The sequence below is a fragment of the Gymnodraco acuticeps genome, unplaced genomic scaffold (assembly GCF_902827175.1).
Source record: "Gymnodraco acuticeps unplaced genomic scaffold, fGymAcu1.1, whole genome shotgun sequence".
Classification (NCBI taxonomy): Eukaryota; Metazoa; Chordata; class Actinopteri; order Perciformes; family Bathydraconidae; genus Gymnodraco; species Gymnodraco acuticeps.
In genome coordinates this window covers 568,616-588,620 of record NW_022989980.1, presented here as the reverse complement: position 1 = coordinate 588,620, position 20,005 = coordinate 568,616, and the positions used below count along the sequence as shown (strand labels likewise).

The 20,005-nt window shown below is 39.6% G+C and overlaps 1 protein-coding gene across 5 annotated transcripts; it reads left to right on the top strand.

Moving 5' to 3' along the window:
- The first annotated feature begins 338 nt into the window (after positions 1–338).
- sept6 (septin 6) lies at positions 339–17,012 on the top strand. 5 transcript variants are annotated; one of them, XM_034211793.1, is made up of 11 exons: positions 339–368; positions 2,174–2,288; positions 4,683–4,878; positions 5,961–6,147; positions 7,689–7,850; positions 9,396–9,492; positions 10,971–11,139; positions 11,311–11,443; positions 11,535–11,725; positions 13,107–13,151; positions 14,459–15,766. In XM_034211793.1, exons 1-10 carry the CDS (start codon positions 339–341, stop codon positions 13,108–13,110), a joined length of 1,284 nt encoding a protein of 427 aa, XP_034067684.1. In that variant the 3' UTR covers positions 13,111–13,151; positions 14,459–15,766. The 5 variants fall into 5 exon arrangements, with proteins under 5 accessions (XP_034067684.1, XP_034067685.1, XP_034067683.1 ...); XM_034211794.1 differs by lacking the exon at positions 13,107–13,151 and adding an exon at positions 12,761–12,813; XM_034211792.1 differs by lacking the exons at positions 13,107–13,151; positions 14,459–15,766 and adding an exon at positions 16,721–17,012.
- Positions 17,013–20,005: the final 2,993 nt, after the last annotated feature.

Here is a 20,005-nt window from a genome sequence, read left to right as displayed (position 1 = left end):
CAAAGTAATTAAAACCGTTTGTAACGTTCATTGACTGTGCATTCGCACTGGACGACACCATTACGACCTTCTGTGGGTGAGATCAGTGGGCAGTGCTTTTTAAAAATCATATTAAATTGACTTCTATATAAAAAAAACGAGGCGGAGTGTTTATAATTGTAATATTTAAATAACACCCAATGTGATCCCGGTTATCACATTATAGTATGATTGCAAAATATCCCTTTGAACAATGGTACATTCCCAGTAGGCCATCTTTCGGTGTAACTTGAACGTTGCAGCTTCCTCTGCTAACAGAGAGTAGTAGATGTTCCGTCCTCCACCTAGCAGCTACCACCATGGCGTCAACTGAGATAGCAAGGCAAGCGGTGAGTAGCCTCATTTTACTCTGGGTGCCATTGTCACTATGAACATAAATCTCTGTTATTTCTTTGCTGGCCTATATAATATGAAATATATAATTTTAGCGTTACGAGGGAGAATTTAATTTGGAATAGGTAAACGCAAGCTTTCATCCGTGTTTCGTGGTTTTATTGAAACCCAAATTGAATGTAACGTTGCTAATGAAACGACATATGGTGGCGGTTATCTATCACAAATCTGATGGTGCGTTTCTAAATCTCTAAGTATATCCGGTTTTAAAGTAAGGCCTGCTCATTCGTTGCATTCTTTGAAATATATTAATTCAGGTATTTACATTGTTGTAAGCTAACGCCTACAGGTATCCTGTGCTGATGAGCTTAACATACCTTTCAAACAAAATGGTGTTTTGTTGAATGTACTGTGTTAAATACTTTGTTGTAGACCCCGTATTAGCTAACTGATAATAAATCCATCGGTAGTAGGCCATTCATTCTTAACGCCCCCATTTCAGCTCAGCTACGGTGCTCATTTCCGTTATGTTGTTTCTTGCAAGTCCCGTTAACTTTCATTCGGGCGTTGTCTTATATTCATAGAAAACATGGACAAAACGGAGCCAGTTATATGCATTTAGTCCGTGCAATTTTACAATATTGTGTAAAGTGTGCTCGTTTCTTTTATTTAAGTGGAAAAGAAAGCCTCTACACCAAAAAAACTGCCCAGAATAGCAAGGTTTTGCACTTTGATTTCCATTGTGGCCACACAAAATGAAAATGATTGAGAAAACCTTCTGTGTGTAACTTGGCTGTGAGTGTTTTAAAAAGCAGGAAAGGTTTCAGGAATGTTGCACTTGCAGCTGAAGAGGAAATGCTGTTTGTTGAGTCACAATACCCCCAGTTTCCCAAATACTCCCTCAGCTGTTTAAACCCAATTTCAACTATCCAAATAATCCACAACTGTCCAGTAGCATCAGCTTGACCCGTTTATTTTAAACTGACCCGCAAACGGAATGTTTTCCTGTCAAAGCCACATTGAAAAGCAAGTGTGTTACGCTAAGCCACATAATGGCTGGTTGGCTGAGGTTTAGCTGGTTTAGAGCTCTTGCTTTGCCATATAATCTAAATTCTTTGCTTTCCTGCACCTCATAATGCAGACGTGGGCTGCAGAAATGAGATTCACAGGGATTGAGATACTCACCAGCAGCCACCCGCCCACACACACATGTAACAACAGTGCTTTTACACATTGGTGTTTGGTGTTACTCTGGTCCAGAGATAGACTGTGGACAAACAGAGTAAGGTAGATTGAAAGGGAAGTGCAACTGGCCAAAAATAGGGAGTTTAAGGGTCAAAGTGAAACCTCAAAAATCAAAAATGCTAGCTGTATTAACTTGACTCGATCAGCTTTAAGTTATATATTTATTGTCAAAGCTTTCTGTTTTGTTTTTTCAATTATCTTGACACATACGACAATACCTTTCCATATATGTACATTGTGGTTTCGAACTGTCTCGTCTGTGGGAAGAAAGTTACTGCTCAGCAAACAGGAAGTGAGCAACATTGCACCTGAAATCAGACTAAAAAATGTAGAGCAAATATGGTGGAACGTGTGGTTACGAGGAAATACAAATGTTTTTTAAATATGTTGTTATTTATCCACTTAACAACCATTTAAAGAGTTGTAAATGTTCATTATAAAGTGTTAAATAGAAGTCTGTGCATTTGTACAGAAATGAGAACACAGTGCCGTAACAAGGCAAATGAATGCAATGTCAGTGACATGATGTTGTTATGTTGATTTCCTTTTATTTTAGGGTGAAGGTGCTCGCACTGTCCCTCTGGCAGGCCATGTCGGCTTTGATAGCATGCCTGACCAGTTGGTCAATAAATCTGTCAACCACGGATTCTGCTTCAACATCCTCTGTGTTGGTGAGTATGTCATGCGTGAAAATGCTTTTACTCTCTCTCTCTCTCTCTCTCTCTCCTTGGGCTAAAAGACTACTTATTTGCTTCAATGAAAGTCAGGCTTTCCCACAAGATGTAAAGCATGTTGCTCAGTATTTGATGCGCTTAGATTCCTTCGGGCAAGTCAGCATTGGCTGCCATGATGAGTAAGATGCTCTGGGTTAAGATAGGAACTTCATTATTTAATTTAAGTGTACATTTTTTGTATCAGTATGGCTGTCACTATACAGAGCAAGCCTTTTGCTGGATTTGTGAGAACACTGAGAAATGGTGCCTGAGATGGACAAGTCAGTTCGGCTTCAATAAGTGCTTGGATTATTCTGTCAAATTATACACTCGGGTACCTTTTTATTTGATGCACTCAAATACAACTAATGAAATCTAATACGACAGTCCCTCACTAAACCCGAGCTTTTTTGCAAGCGATGATTCAGTTTGTGTTGAAGATGGCGTTGGTAGGCGTTGATAACACTTTATGGCCATTTTTGGTGCTGTTTTCATTTCAGTGTGTTGTGGATAATACGAAGCTTTGCTTATATCTTCCCACTTTATGTGTAGAAATGAGTGCTGGTTAGAACTTCAGATGTTTAGGCAACATTGCATTACTGCCTGCCACACACAGTCTAACTATATTTGTTATTTGGAATTATGTTGTTTCAGTGGCACATCAAATTGCCAAGCAGCAATGGAAAAGTACATGTTTTTTTCCCCACATTTTGGTTTGTTTTTCCCAATTACACCTTCTAATGTTAGTCTACACAGAGAGGAAGGCATGCCACCAACACACTGAACTCTAGACGGATATGTTCTAGATCACATTTCTGGTGATGCTACAGTTTTACTACCAGCAGTAGCAAACATGACAATTTGGGTTCTAAGACCCTGTATGCTATCTATTTTAGGATGTGTTCTTATTTAGAGGTCTAGTTACATAACTACAATGTGTGTCTTTAAAGATTTTCATGAAAGGAAATGCCTGGTGGGCATTTCTAGTGGCATGTTTTTGACTCGCCTCCAAGCTGAAACTATTTTGTGGTGTTTATATCTGTGTATGAGCGAAAGGCAAAAAAGCAAACAACAATGTGTTACTCATAATTTAAACAAACCATATTTATTTGGTGGTAATACTACTACTAAGCTCTCTTGAGAAATATAAGTACAAACCAGTCCAGCATATGGAACCAAAAATTATGCTATACACTAAGAATAGCATTTGTTGTAGACAGCAAATGCTATTGTGTGACTCACAAGTGCAGCGGTTCAAAGTAGTACAAGCATTGCTTGAGGCAAAGACAAGTGATCTTGTGATTTGTATAATTTGGTTGTGGTTTAAATTTCAAAGAGGGAATCAAAGATGTGGAGATGTTTGTTTCCGTTGGGCTAAAAGATGATTGGCATTACTGCACATGGTTAGTTATTGAGGATTGGTTTGCAACTATTTCCTGTTTACCCTTTAGTTTCTAAGTGGCCAAATTGCCTTCAGCATGAGAGACTGACTAAAACTGAGGTCAGAAACAGGCAACGTGACCGTTGATGCATCAGTTTCTGTGGATTATGAGGGAACGATAAGATTTGGATCATACAGAGATATCCTATTAAAATAGGCTAACATGCTTAGACTGTAGGTCAGGCTCAGATGAATACAAATAGAATTTCTTACACAGGGAGCTCTGAATCTGAGTCATCTGACTGCCTCTCAAAGTAAATGGATGTTAGGATTCATCAGTAGATAACAAGCCTCTCCTTCTGCTATTTTTAAAATGATATGTTTAGCTTGGAGCATCTTCAAAATGTCAAATGTAATCTACTTTATCACTTGATAGGTAACAGTTGAGTCTTCAAGTATCATTTATTGTCATTCTGCAATACTGGGTTGCAACAGAATGCAATTGTATTCTATTTATGCTACACAAGAAAAACAAACATTCAATGCATTTTTTGAACTGCAATCAAAGTGAGTTTAGGGTTAAATTAATCCGAAGCTGACCATGTGTCAAGATCATTAAATATCTGTTAATTTTGAAGGATGCAGAGTAAAGGGATAGACAGTGACACTAATACAAATTGCCTCACAAAGGTGTCTATTAGAAACATTTCCCATATAAAATTGCTTTAATCTTTTAACACAATGTGCGTAAACCTTGTCTGTTTCTTGCCTTTTTAAAAAAATGTTATGAGTTCACAAGTAACTGTTAATGTATTTCGATTTTTGATCAATACTCTAGACGCTGTGTATCTTAAAAAATGATAGATATTGCCGTGTTAGTGGAGTTGGAGTACACATTTTAGTGTGAAGGAAACCGTAATCAATGTCTCTGCGATCCCAGTAACATGAGGCATTTTCTCTGTGTTTTCTAGGTGAGACGGGTCTGGGGAAGTCCACCCTCATGGACACGTTGTTCAACACCAAGTTTGAGGGCGAGCCCACCCAGCACAACCAGCCGGGAGTCACGCTGAAGTCCAACACCTACGAGCTCCAGGAGAGTAACGTGCGCCTCAAACTCACCGTCGTCAACACGGTGGGGTTCGGAGACCAAATCAACAAAGAGGACAGGTAAATGGTACTGGACACATGGCCCCAGTTTGAGGTTTGATCTAAGAACACTGGATTCTTTCTCTTTGTGAGCAGTAACCAAAATCCACACTTGATCGTGCAGACTAAATTCCTCACATACAATGAATCTGTGAGAGCCCTGAACATTTTTGGAGCTCAGGTTTCATTCAGTCCTGATCCTGATTAAATGATACCCAAAACATTTCAAGTCTGGTCCCCATTTCCGTTTCCTCAGCAGTTTTGTTGTACATTTCTACAACACGAATAAGATATTGTTATTTTTTCCGAGTATTTAAACAAGACTGCTGTAGAAATAGGTCTGAAACTATTTCATCAAACATAAAATACTGAACCGAGCTTACAATCCACAACCTAAATGCTATCTCTGCTGCTGAGGTCAGTTCAGGGCGAGATGTTATGTGAGCTCCAACTCTGTAAGCTCTCTGTAATAGGAAGGCTATGGATATTTCCAGGTGTCACAGTTTGTTTAGTATCAAATTGCAAATCATAGAGGAAGTAACTTAGACTTACTGCAGTTTGCACATGCACATTCTCATTGCCATGAGAACTGCCCCTGGCAGAAAGTCCTCTGGTATCTACACAAGCTGTGTGTTTCTCTGTGTTTGTTGGTGTGTGTGTTGGGAGGGGTGAAACTTCCTGGACTCCTTAAAGTTTGGGGTCAAACCTCTTTCTCTGCCATTTTCTATAGCATGTATCCTTTCCTTTGCCCTCTTTTTCAGATAATATTTAAACAAATGTTATTGTATAAGTCTATTTATTGAAAATGAATAAACATTTGTTATATTAATTGTTATACTCTAGAAGAAAACATTGGGTTTTTTGCATCCCTGAGAACAATTTTAAAAACTTGATGTATAGAAGTCCAATTGACGAGCGTTGCCTGAATGCTTAAACATTTAAAAGGCATATATGGGATTTTGGGGGCAGGGTGTCCTTTTCCTTTCAAGTGTGAAATGTTTTGGTATTGTTGAGTAATAGGTAAATGTAGGAGATAATGTAGCAGTGTATCCAAGGAAAATAAGGTATGCTCAAAAACCTCCCTGTTTCTTCTTTTCTGACAGCTACAAGTCTATCGTGGAGTTCATCGATGCCCAGTTTGAAGCGTATCTACAAGAGGAGCTGAAAATCAAGCGCACGCTACACAGCTACCACGACACACGCATCCACGCGTGTCTTTATTTTATAGCACCCACAGGACACTCGCTCAAATCCCTGGACTTGGTGACCATGAAGAAACTTGATAGCAAGGTGAGCCTTGCTTCACTTCCTAAAACGATTATCATTATCAGCAAGAAGACATTTTTATGCATTTAAGTTTCCAGTAGAATTTGCCATCTTTTTCAGAGACCCACTTTCAATGTTAGCGTAAAAGGAAAGGGATAGTTGCACTGCAGCAGCATGATGCTTAGAAATGACTATTGTAATGCTTAAGAAACATAAACAGACCTACTGTAAAATGTCAAAGATATACTGTAGGTAAAGCCTTTGCCACTGCGTTGTTGTTGTTGTGTGGCATTTTATCTATCTACTCTAGTCATGGGTCATGAAGTCTTTCTAGGCCATCTGCCTGCATGCTAATTGGCTCTGGTCTTGTTACTGCAGCGGTGTAGGTCAGCTGTGAAACCACTCAGCTCAGTGACTGCATCCTCGTTTTTTGTGTGTGGGTCTTTCCACAGTAGCTTATTTGCATGGACCTCCTGGCTTCTGTAGAAAGAGACGGCTCAGTGTTTGCCAAAGCAGCTGATCCCTCTGGCGAGTGCTCACAACAGTGTGATCCAGAAAGCATCCTCCCCTGTGTACACATCCACCTAAGGGAGGGGGGAGCTGAAACAATACTCTACTAAAGTGTCCACGACCAAGCTGAATCCTTACTACACTCAGGGGTGCTGTTAAGTTTTACTTGTTTAAATGCCCGTGAGCTGTGTTGTTAGTTAAAGGGGCCCACAGCTGGAGAGCTAATACTGTGGGATTGTGTGGGCGACAGGACTCGTAGAAAACAGTTGGGTGGGAGGGAAAGTCTCATTTTTTCTATCAGCAAGTTGTATGCATTAGAATGACCCATTTCCTGTTTGAATAACATGGATCGCATTCTTGCTGTTGAAATCATTCTATTTAAGTGATATGGAGCAGGAGATGGAAGCCTGCTGCTCCCTTTGCTGCTCTGTTTATAACTCTGTTCTTAAGAATGTGTAATTGTCTGCAATCCACAAAGGCCTGGAGCTAGATAGAGGTACTGTGATGTGTTGAATGGTGAAGAGATGTTCAGTACCCATTCCTTAAGGACATTTGAATTTAAATATGTTTTACAATCCTTGGCAAACTGTGATTGAAAGCACAAAATAAATAGTTATCTTTGTTTTGTATTCCGTTGCTAAACCTGAATGCTGTTCAGTTGAGGCTACTACTTCTAAAAGACCAGCTTTATCTGATTTGCAATGGCTTTGATCTTTTGGCCCTTTTTGTAGAATACATCCACTACTTTCTATATTTGAACTTAATTAATGGCGTTTGCGAAAATTGACAGAAAGACATCTATTTATCGGCTGCCCATCTGAAAGTGTTGTCTGCACCTTGTCATTGTGTCAAAGTACTTATGTATAACGTTAAGTTTAAAGTATAAATAAATATTAAAAAGGGGGTAGGACATGATAAGCATAACATTCTTAGGGGTCCTTTTGAGACTGCCATACTTTATTGTGTTGTTAATTGATAGTTTGATGTATGTGTTTGCTGTGTATTCTTTCCTGTTCAGAAAACAAACCAAATTCTTTCTTATTTCTCAACTTCAGGTCAACATTATCCCAATCGTTGCCAAGTCGGACGCCATCTCCAAGAGCGAGCTGGCCAAGTTTAAAATCAAAATCACCAGCGAGCTGGTGAGCAACGGGGTGCAGATCTACCAGTTCCCCACTGACGACGAGTCTGTGGCAGAGATCAACTCCACCATGAACGTAAGGCTCAAAAATGACATCACATGTTTTACACAGGCTCATCTCATTGAATAAACACAGAAGTACGGAAGATACATTCATAACAATTCCTTAAGAATACATTATCTGATTGACCATAAATATATATCTATCCATTCTGTGCGTTCACACATTTAATTCCAAGACAAACGGGTGTTAAAATACATTTCTCCTTCTTGTCCACGGGGGATTTTTACTTTCACCCTGGGCAATATTTTATTTTGTATAACAAACAGAAACATAAACACTTACACAATAAGACACAAACAATCAGATGATGTGAAACATTTTTGAGATGCTGTTTGACCCAATCTTTATTATTATCTAACAATATTGTGGAGGAAACTTCTGTGTAGCAATGCAGTGGGAGTCACCGACTCATGAAGGAGACACGGGACGAGCAGGAGTTCTGATGTCAAACACTGATATTTAATACAAGCATCGGACGGAGAAATTCACATCACAAGTCACACAGTCAAAGGTTCTGACTGCACGGGTGGTTTGCCATGTCCAATCTCATCAGCCTCGCATCTTGGTAGACCTTTTAACTAGTTTACAGAGAGTCAAATTCACATATTGGGGATGGGCGTAAAACATCTGCAGACACAGGAGATGTCTCTCACATCTGTGGAGCTTAAAAAGCCAGCGTTCTCACACTCGTAAAAACCCCCTATCCCCTGCAGGTCAGGCCATAAGACCTAGTATCAACATACGACTGCATTAACACATTCCTTACGGGAGATTAGAAGCAGGGATGGTCGTAAATGTCAACACACAGAATAAGGTTAAATGTCTAGGAGTAAAGACAAAATTAATCCCTAACAAATATGAAATCTCGCACATTCAAGTCCACCTGACCATGGCTGTGTTAATGGACTGATTTCTGTATCATACTTCTTTTCGCTTTTAACAGTGTTTACTATAGATTCCGTTTCGCTTTACCGGCAAGACCCGCATGTGATGTAGAATCAGGACAGACCTCCTCTGTGTGTGCTCAGGCATTCAGGAAGCCGCCTCATGCTGGGAGGAGTTTGTTCAGAGCGGCACAATCAGCCCGCTCACTCTGCAGGAAGCTGCTGTGTGGGAACGAGCCTCAGTCAGATGAGCCGAGGCTCCCTTAACTGTTTACTGATCTGTGCAAAGGCCTACCCAACTGATTGTGTTAGTATGCTGCCTCTGGGCTGTTGTTGTACGATCTGATCCTGAGCCTGTTCTGATATAGAAGTCATCCGCCCTCCTTTCTGAGCTGCTTCTTGCCATGTGTAAAAATAGGGTCGGGTTATATAATAAATATAACACGTGTTTCTCTCTTTTCCCTTTGTGATATAATGCTGCTTAGAAAAACATGAACGTAAGTTAACATGTAAGAATAAGATGGATTTTAGTTTAATAACGAGTAAGCAGAGATGTAATCAAAGCAGTGTAAATGTGCAGTTTTGTTTGTTCTGTGGGGAGAACTTGAGAGGTCCTGCTCAGCTCTCACGTGTTTCACGGAGTACCAACAATGCTTTTCCGTCTGCTCCACAGAGCCATTTGCCATTTGCCGTGGTGGGGAGCACGGAGGAAGTGAAGATTGGGAACAAGATGGTGAAGGCCCGGCAGTACCCCTGGGGGACCGTGCAGGGTAAGCTGAGGTCACATCCTGCACAGGAAATGAGAGCGCGCTGCCTCTCGTCAGAGCTGCTGCAGTTATATAACCTCATTTAGCAGCTATTAACTCCTGCAGATTAACACACATTATGTCGCTTAAAATGTTTCTTTGATTTGGTATTGTGTGTAATGTATTGCAAATAGATGGAGTGTAGATCTGAAACATCACACTTACTGTATGTGCCCTTAAGCTTTCAAATATCTAGTTGCACATGAGGTTTATTGTCATTTGATTAAGCGTTACTTCTGGGGTTTCACATTCACATCTATAGATCTGTGTTGAAAGTATATCCCTTTCTATACATAACCTCTGAGGGTAAATAGGGCCCTAAAGCTGAAAGTCAACACTTTTACCTCATATTCAGTGTTCCGTTTTACATGCAGCAAAAATCAAGGAAATCTAATACTTACAAACTGCTCTGTATGATATTTCTGTCCAGAGGCTTTATTTGTCATTGGATCTATTTACTGAGTGAATGTGTGCGTGCATAGTGAACTCACATGGTGTCACACGATCTGAGGGGGGTGCGGAGTTCAGTCCAGTGACACAATCAATAGACGAGCCACAGGACAGGAACACTATTCTGTTCTGGAAAATACTCCCAAGTTATAATTCATTAGGGTTATTTGTTTTAAATCTAAATGTTATTTGATGCTAGAAATATAAGGCTCAATTTCCTATGGTAGCTAGCGATTCATCTGCTTAACTTTTTATTATTTAATTGTTTGGTCTATAAAATGTCTGGAAATAATTTTGCAAGTCCAAGGGGGAAGTCTTTACATTTCTATTTTGTAAGTCCAAAACCCACAGTGATTCTGTTTAATATGAATTAAAACAGAGAAGAGCAGTTTTTTGTGAGGCTAAAACTGCATTTTCTGAAATGTTTACATTCATTTCTATAGATCAGGGGTGTCAAACTCAATTTCATCCCGGGCCACATTAGCATTATGGTTGCACTCAATGGGCCGGTTGTAACTTTAAGACGATATAAATATATAAAATAATGTTTTATATAACATTATTGCCTCTGCATTGGATTCTTATCGGATAGGGTAATAACTTCATAATTAACTACGTCTGAATGCAGAAGTCTAGGGCAAATAATTACAAGTCTCTTCAGTGCGCATGTCACAAAATGAGATGCATTGTGGGACATGTTGTTTATTGGCAACCTGCTTCTGTAAAACGGCATGTAACCGTATAATAAACATATTATATTCTTTGCAAGCTCTTGCGGGGCCACATAAAATGAAGTCGCGGGCCGGATTTGGCCCCCGGGCCTTGAGTTTGACACCCCTGCTATAGATTGACTTATCAAAAGCCAGCCTATCACTGCAGCTCTAGTAGTATCTGTTTGTACCTCTCACTCTAATGCATAATACATAATGAATAGGATACCATGTTGAGTGAAGCACTTGTTTGTCACTCACTATGATGTGTGTCTTTCACAGTGGAAAATGAGAATCACTGTGACTTCGTCAAGCTGCGGGAAATGCTGATCAGAGTGAACATGGAGGACCTGCGAGAGCAGACTCACACCCGCCACTATGAGCTGTACCGCCGCTGCAAACTGGAGGAGATGGGCTTCAAGGACACGGACCCTGACAGCAAGCCCTTCAGGTACAACTGGAGAGGAGACCGCTCCCAAACAGCTGGACCGTTTTTTTAATTTTGCATTTTTCTGCATCCATATATCATTGAAACTTTTTTACCTTTGCAAGATTGTATCAGTCTGTGTCTTGTTGTCTTTGTCTGTTTATGAATTGTTGTACTCCCTTTTTCCTTTGTCAGTCTGCAGGAGACGTATGAAGCGAAGAGGAACGAGTTCATGGGGGAACTGCAGAAAAAGGAGGAAGAAATGAGACAGATGTTTGTCCAAAGAGTGAAAGAGAAGGAGGCTGAGCTCAAAGAAGCCGAGAAAGAGGTGCGTCCTTTCATCATCCTGTTCATCACTTGTTAAGGGAAGTTTCTGCCTTTGCATTCAATAACCTAAAGCATTGTTTGTCTCACGATAGCTGCACGAGAAGTTTGACCGTCTGAAGAAGCTCCACCAGGACGAGAAGAAGAAAGTGGAGGACAAGAGGAAGTCCCTGGACGACGAGCTCAACATGTTCAAACAGAAAAAGACTGCCGCAGAGCTCTTGCAGAACCAGGCCCAACAGGCAGGGGGCTCCACCACACTCAAGAGGGACAAAGAGAGGAAAAAGTAAGTATTGTTCTCTTCTTCCTGTGCCTTCCTCACATCTCTCCGTACATGTTAGGGGCTTCAGACCACCTCCAGCGGTTTCAGGATTGAAACGTCTGGATGCTATGGAGCTGTGACGAACAATACCACATGTTATTACATTGACCTTTCATAATGTTGATCATTTGCCAAAACAAGTACATAAATATAGCTGCCACTATGTGCGAAGTTGTTTGTTGTAAAGCCTTTGGGGTCTTTATGACGGAAATGTGTAGCTTGATTCTGACAGAAATGCAAACTCATTCATTCGACTTTATGCAGACAGAACTTAATTTCCGTCTGTTCCTCTAATATCACTAAGCGCTTAGTGGTTTCTTTGTCAGCACTCGTTAATAATACGCCTTATATTTGCATAATTTAATGCTTTAAAGTAGTTAAAGGCTCAGGTTAAGCTCAAGGCTTCTCACTCTGCTCTGTATTTCTGAGAGGCAGGGGAGTGCTCCAGTTTGCCCTCTATATAATAACAGAGAATATGTTAAGCATTGAATTCCTCGCTAAGAGAGCTGACCAGAATTCATCATTTATCACCAATGTGGAAAATGACGAGGAGCAGAGAAGGGGAGAGACTGGTGGAAATGACTCCCTATCCTCATCGAAATAGTTGAACAATTGCCAACAGTCAGAAATCATCATGAAATGAAACCCCCCTGAACAGATCTGTGTAAATGACTTTATAGCATCTCTGTCAACAATTACTTGACAGTTCCATTAGCTTGAAAGGGTCAGATCAAAGTTCATAATTGTTTAAGTGGAAACTATTTGACAGTGGCCACTGGTTTCAATGAATCTAGAGTATTCACTTTCAATGTTGTTTCCCTGACATTAACTTTGTTCCTTCCAACACTATATCAATAGTTTCATTATGCCATGAGAGTACGAGACTGTTTGTCGCAACATGTTTGTCAGTGTTGGAAGCCAGAAGTGTTTTTGTGTGGTTGAGGTCTATGTGTGTGGGTCCCTTCCTGTTGGTAATCAACTGCTGGTTTTGTGTTGAAGCTGATGTGACGACGTGCCTGTTAAAAAAGGAAGAAGACACTTGCACTGAGAAGATTCTTGTTGCTTTATTTTTCTTCCCTGTTGTTAATTTTTTTTCTTCACAGCCACTTCTTTTCTTTATGAGCTCTGCCTGGATACATGTTCTCTTCCTTAAGGGGCCGCTGTGCCACTTTGTCTGTGGTACACTGGTTAAAACTGACTTTCACTTCAAGTGTTAACACAGATAATGTTTGTTTATCTGTCAGCGTTTTCTTCAGTTCCCAGTTGACACAGATATTGATGAGTGCTTGTAAATCTGTCCTGTGAGTGCATGTGTCACCTATGTTGCATCCATAATGTTTTCCAGTTAACTCCTCCTACTTGCTGCATGCTGCATGGGGCATCTTTTCTGGTAAGACACCACCTACGAAATATAACTAAAAAAGATATTAAACTTTAATTTGTGACAAGTACATGAATAAAGATATAATGTCAAATATTCTTATAAACTCATAAAAGGCATTTATGTAGAAATAAAGACTTAATTACTATAACATTTGATAAATCAAGTCTTTTTGATTCTATTTTTCTGACATTGTCCCTAACAGTTTTTTTCTTAAATGTTATTGTAAAGTTGGTCTTACATTTCATTTAAAGTAGCATAACAAAGTATTTAATTTGACTTGCCTTAGACATCAGGAATCCTGTAAAAGGTCCTCAAACTGGGAAGGTTTCTACACTAACAAGTGTCTGAGGAGTTAATCTATTCTGCAGATACTCTCAATTTTTTCCCTTCATTGACTGACTTCCTGCACCTGGCCTACATTTAGAACAGGCTATATTTAAGCATTTAATTACAATCAAATGAACTTTTTTCCAAACTTTCCAAACTATTATCTAAATGAAATGCATTTAATGTAATACTTGAAGTTATCTAAATGTGCTACAATATGATAAATGGGCACAGTTATTCAGGTATGTGAGAGTTACAGGCCTAAAGTATATCCTTGCTAACATCTGTGTCGATCATATCCTTGAGCTGGCAGTGTTTACCGTCCTTGTGCTGCCTCCTAAATAATCGGGTTTATTAGATCCCCACACACCCATTTGATATACTGCCCCATCTGCCTCTCAAAACCCATAACAGTGTCTTTTTGTGGCTCTCCAATGGCCTTTCCCACTCGCACAGCGATCACACAAAGAGCCATTGAATGCTGAAGTGAGGTCACAGCAGAGCAGCAAACACCCTCAGGGCCCATCGCTGCTTGTGGAGATGACATGTTTTGTTGATCTCGCAGCCATATGACGACCCTCCTCCTTGAGTGGATACATAAGCCAAATCCACAGAGGGGAGATGTTGTTGAGACTCAACCGCTGGGGAGGGTCGAACAGAACAAAGACATCTGTCTTGCAATCTGTAAACTCCTCAAGCTGCTCATGACTGTTCAAATAGATGCAAACAAGCTGCTGTTTGATGAGGAAGACAATCAGACCCATTGTTTAAAGCTCAGGCGGGACAAAACCTCTTCAAAAACCAAAATGATTCAAAGAAATAGATGACTGTACTGCCACCCTAACTTCTAAACTTGTTTTGAGCTGCCTTGAAAGCACGATCTGCTCTAATCTGGTCACTAAAGTTGATGTGATGTCACCCATGTGAAACAGTGTTGATGATTCAACTCAAAGGAAGCATTAACAGCCCTTCTCTCTCATTTGCAGCTTAGGATTCCTGTAGAAAAAGTGCTCCCTTGTGGCCGTCCTGCTGTGAATGAGTTTCCACCCCATCATCTTTTTTACAGAGTCCCAACCTTCCCCCCGCCTCACCCTCACCCAACCTCCATAATTCAACCCTCCACATGCACCCCCCCCCCCCCCCCCCTGCTCTCTGGAAGACGCTGGGCATTGCTATCAGTTTGACATCACTCCGTGTTTATTTTTGCTGAATGGTGCTTGTGTGGTATGTTGTTTATACAAGCAGTTATTTAGCTTGTCTTTTTATAAACATTTACAAAATAATGCATTCCATGTTTGTTTTGTATTAAAAGATTAATTGCATGATGGAGTGAGCTTTTAAAAACATATTAACATACATGACTACCTTTGTGATGGGCAGAAATGTGTTGAGGGTCAAGTGAAACAGAGAGTACAGTGGTCAAAGATCTGATTGGAGGATGGATTAGGTTAATGTTGATCCATCTTTAGATAAAAGGACAATCATCTAAGTGACTTCTTGTCTTGACCTGGCAAACAACAATTGCCAAAATACTTTAAATCATTTAGTCATTGGCTTCAGATCCAGCTCAGGGTGGACAACAACAAAAAAGTTCACTGGAACATTTTGGGTGATATTTATTTCCCCCCCAGTGTTTACATTTTGAGGCATATACACACATAATTGCATAATAAACACACATTTTTGGGGTGTTTTGTTGCGGCATATACCATACATTTGGTGGTTATTTTTGACAGATTATTTGTTATTCATTTCAAGTTATAAGATCCTTAAGATTGTAGTCCTGATTGATTGAATGCATAACAAGTTCTAAAAAAGGGATTTGATTTCATGACAATAATGAGGAATATAACTTTAAAGGTTACTTATAATTCCCTCAGTAATATAGACTTAAATTAGTAAGAATTAAAGAATTGGTTTTATTATTTTTGTCCCTGTGCTGAAGCTGTTTCACTCTACCCAGATGCATGAGTAGTTAGTGAGCCTAATCTCTTTGCCACTTCTCCCATACCTCATTTATTGTCATGTGTTACGTGCATACATGTATTAGCTTTCATATTTGCACTTTTTTATACCCAAATTTGATGTTTTTTTTAAAGTATATATATATATTAATGTTGTCAGTGCAATTGTAACTTTCTTTTTTACTTTACTTACTATTGAAGGCACATTTGAAAGTCGATCTTCATGATGTCCACATTGTCCTGCAGGGACCACTGTTGTTTGTATCAGTGTTACACACAAAACAAATATTATCTTTAAAGAAATAAAGGCCCATTTTTCACCAAATATAACAACTGTGGCCATAATCATTGTGTATGACAAATATTGCTGTAACGTAGGAGACCAAATGGGGAAAGTGGGAATGCTTGATTTACATAATGAGGCTTTTCAGTTGGTGTTTGTATATCGGAGACATTAATACTCTCTAAATCGAGACAGGAAATTCATTGATCTGATCAGTTATTGCTTGTTTTTCACCACTTCAAGGTTGCTATTATTGTCTCTTGAAAGAGAACACAGTCTTGGATTCAAGACATTCCTGCACCCTGTCCACATGATTCCAGGGTCAAAATACATCGAGAGAAAGAGCCTCTCCTCCTAATCCTCGGCTCACTGGTGTGTGTGGTTTCACTTTCCTTCGCAGTAATCCCTGGCTCTGCACTGAGTAGCTCCTCAGCCCTCAAGCTTTGCTGAGGGAGCAGCCTTTGTGGGTACTGAGTACCTCAAATGTGACCAGCGGCTTTGTGGACCCCGGGCTTCAGGGTTTCTTAATCATTACCTGCTCTGCTATCATATGAATTCATGTGTGTTTCGCTGCAGCTCTAACCTCACCCCCAGCAATCTAATTCTTGCTTCTTTTGCCTTTTTGCTTTTGTTTATATGTGCACTGTTTGTGTTTGGATGTGACTAACACTTTTTCCACTTGATTTGGTGCACTTGTTTATTTATTGACATATTTGGATAATTATTAACACTTTTTCTCATTCAAATGTACCACAGAGGAAAAGACAATCACTAGTGGGCACAATATAATCACAATAATAACTCGGGATGTTATGCTTAATATTTTTGTTTTAACAACTATTATCCCAGGGATTTTTACCACCTAATTTTGTATTGTGATAATCAAACATTTTCTACCTGATATTAGATGAACTTCTAAATCTAAAACCTGACCCATGATTTTTGTTTTTCTGCTTTTCCACCTCTCTAACTGCTGGCTTTCTCTCTCTTTGTCTCTTTAGCTTCTTTTAATCTCTGTTGACCACCTGAAGAGGGGATTGCAGCTTCGGCAAGAACTAAGCACCCTTTACCTCTTCCAGTTTTTTCCTCGCTGTATCAACCCTTTTTTATTCTCCCCATCGCATCTCTTTTTGTTGAATATGGCCTTATGTGGACTGGCATGGTATTTCTGACCACCTAGTGAAGCTCTATGAAACCCACGCTGGTTGGGAACCGGGCACAGTTTCAATCTTTAATGTCTTAATGTATATAAACAGACTCTTCTAGTAAATAAAAGCTGGGGTTCACACATTTGCAGGACTCATAGGTGAAATCATTATTTGATCTTGCACTATGCATTCGTCTTTTCAATAGGATTATAAGTACTATATTATAGGCGCTTTCACACCGCAGTACTTTTCACACAAAGGTTCATCAGAATTTAGTTCATAACTCTTTAGTTCTCATCATGAACTAAGTACAGATCGCGTTGGAATCATGGATTAGGCAAATGAAGCCGCTGACGTCACTTCTTCTTCTGCTTTGGGTTTACTGGCAGGCCGCAAACAACTTCACGGCGTATACTGCCACCCGAAGTCCCCGGAGTTAGGGACTGGCTTCAGTCCCAGCAGCTTCTACTGAAGCCTTCCGAGTAAATCGCCAGAACGCCGACACCTCCTCATCTCCACCGCTTCCATGTTTTCTTTTGTGTTGCCATAAATTAGTCTCTCTGCGTGTGTGCGCTGGGCTAATGCTAATAATGCTAATGCGAGGATAATAAAATGGCGGCTTCACAAAACTTTTTGGGAGTTTTACGGGGCGTGGTTTGCAATCCGCCCAGCCAATCAGAAATAGGAACCCTTTTCTCCCACGAAAGTCCCTGCTCTCTAGCAGGGACGGAAAAGGGGGTAAAAAGGTTCTCATGAAGTAATTTTAGTTCCGGATTGTTTTGGTGTGAACGCAACATTTCGGAACTAAAGTGGGAAAAGTACTAAGGTGTGAACGCGCCTCATGTGCACATTAAAAGGAGAGTTTGGATGTTTTTTAGTTGGGTTTCATGAAGTACTTCTCCTAACTCGGTGTATATTACCTACAGTACATTCTTTCACACACACATACGGGTTTTGGGCCAAGGGCGACACCGTACTTCCGGTATCCGCCATTTCACGCGAGGTGCAACCAGAATATCATAGTCTATTGCCTTAATCAATATAGTCAACTCTAAAATACCACATATATGCATTGGCATGATAATATTATTGTGACAAGTGGGGTATTCACCTGGTGTTTCCAGAAGATAGACGTAGATGCTGCCAAAATCGACCGAAGGCCACTTTCGAGAGTCGTTTTTCCATACATCTGCAGGCAGTCTGTAAGGGCAATCGGACAACCCACACAGCTCTAGTTTACGCTGGTAACGACCTAGAGCACACCCCTCAAGTCCAGAGATGTAATCCGAAGACATGCAGCGATTTCTTCGGTCGTTAATTCCGAAAAAAAACCTAGTGCGCTCTGCCTGAGTACGTTAGCTAGCTGTTTATATTAGCACCTCCAGGATATTAGCACCTCCAGGAAAATGGCGTATTTATATATATATATATATATGGCGCGCGTTGCATTGTAGGTAGCTCGTGACGTCACTGTGTGTGAAAGAATACACGTCTCCAGTTTGGAGAAACACAGTTAAATTGAAAATAAACCTAAGCAATGTACTGCTGTGGACAGGGGCACTATTTTAGCCACCAATTTACATCGATTTTACTTGTAGTCAGACAGCCATTGCTGACTGGGAACTGATGTTGTTTAATACATGCACTCTTCACCAGACTCCATTGACATGGGTGTCGATGGTCTATCGCTGCCTCAACCAGTTAGTATGTTGATGTGTGAATTTGTTAAGTATGGATCTAAAGAATGATCAAACATATTCTAAATATAGCGACACATAAGGTGGCAAAAAAGTGTTTTGCTGTTGCCAGGTCCAGAGCTATACATGCTTTGCTTCAGTGTTCGAACTGTCTGTTTCTCAAATGTAGGGGTGTGCCGACCAACATCTGTAGGTAATAAACTGACTGTATAAGTGCCTCAAGCCTACTTTAAACATTTCTAACTATTCCTTATAAGGGATTAGATGAAACATCAGAGCTTATTTTAAAACGAAACTCATCAAGGACAGAAGCACTTAATGCACTATGTGTAATGTGTTATGGATATAATGAGTTATCACCTTGTTTTTCTTAAATCTATTCAGTTAAAAATGTATATCTCCTGCTCTCTGATTTTATGAACATTACAATTAAATTAAGAGTCATACTCGTGAAAAATCCAAAGCAATATTTCTACTTAGCACTTCATTTGATGGTGCCCATGTTTACATGTCGCTGTTAAATACCATGGAGGTCACATGTAATGGCCTTTTGTTACACATTGTGCTTTAATATTCACAAGCCTGTTCTATTGTTTTTGTTTTTTTGCATGCATGCATCTTTTTATTTCATTACTGCTGTGATCTTTGACTTGCTTGTTTTTATCCCCTAATAATTCAATTTTGCAGTCTATTTCAACTACATTGCTGTTTTTCTTCAAATGGTGCATTTTATTAATGTATATTTGCTCTGTCCTATGTTTTCAACTCCCTTTGCCAAATCTTAGTATACGATGGAGTTGAACTGAAACCCAGATGGGAGTATTTAAAGGATACTCATGCATTTGTATAATTTATAAGGATATATTTTGTGTATTGAAGTGGAGACTTGTTGTTTATTACCTATGACCTTTGGACGTGACTCTGAGTGTAAAGTAACATTTTGGTGTCAAAAAATGCCATACATTTTTCTAGTATCAGTCATCACCTCTTGTAGTCAAAAACTCTCCCACACTACAAATAATTAAATATCTTACTTTAGTTTGATTCCATTGATGTACATTTTCAATAAAAAAATATGATCCAGAACTATAACGCTCCCTTGTCTTTTATTTACAATGTTTGCAGCTCATGGTCGAACTAAATAATAACAATTAGCACTAGTTTTTCTGTGCTGGAAGCTGAAATGACCTGTAATCGCCAAATATTATATACGAACAGTATTTATTTTATTGTAATTAAACTTGATCTAATCATGGGCTTCCCAAATACATTGATTCCTTTTGTCTTAGTGTGTGTATGTGTAATACTTAGGCAATATGATTTTGAAAACCAGACTTTACTTTTACACTAGACTATTTTTTATTAACTAACTCGGAGAGCATTAAATGCAGAAGTTAAGAATGTTTTGAAGAATTAAGCAGTAGGTAAAGTGACCACACGG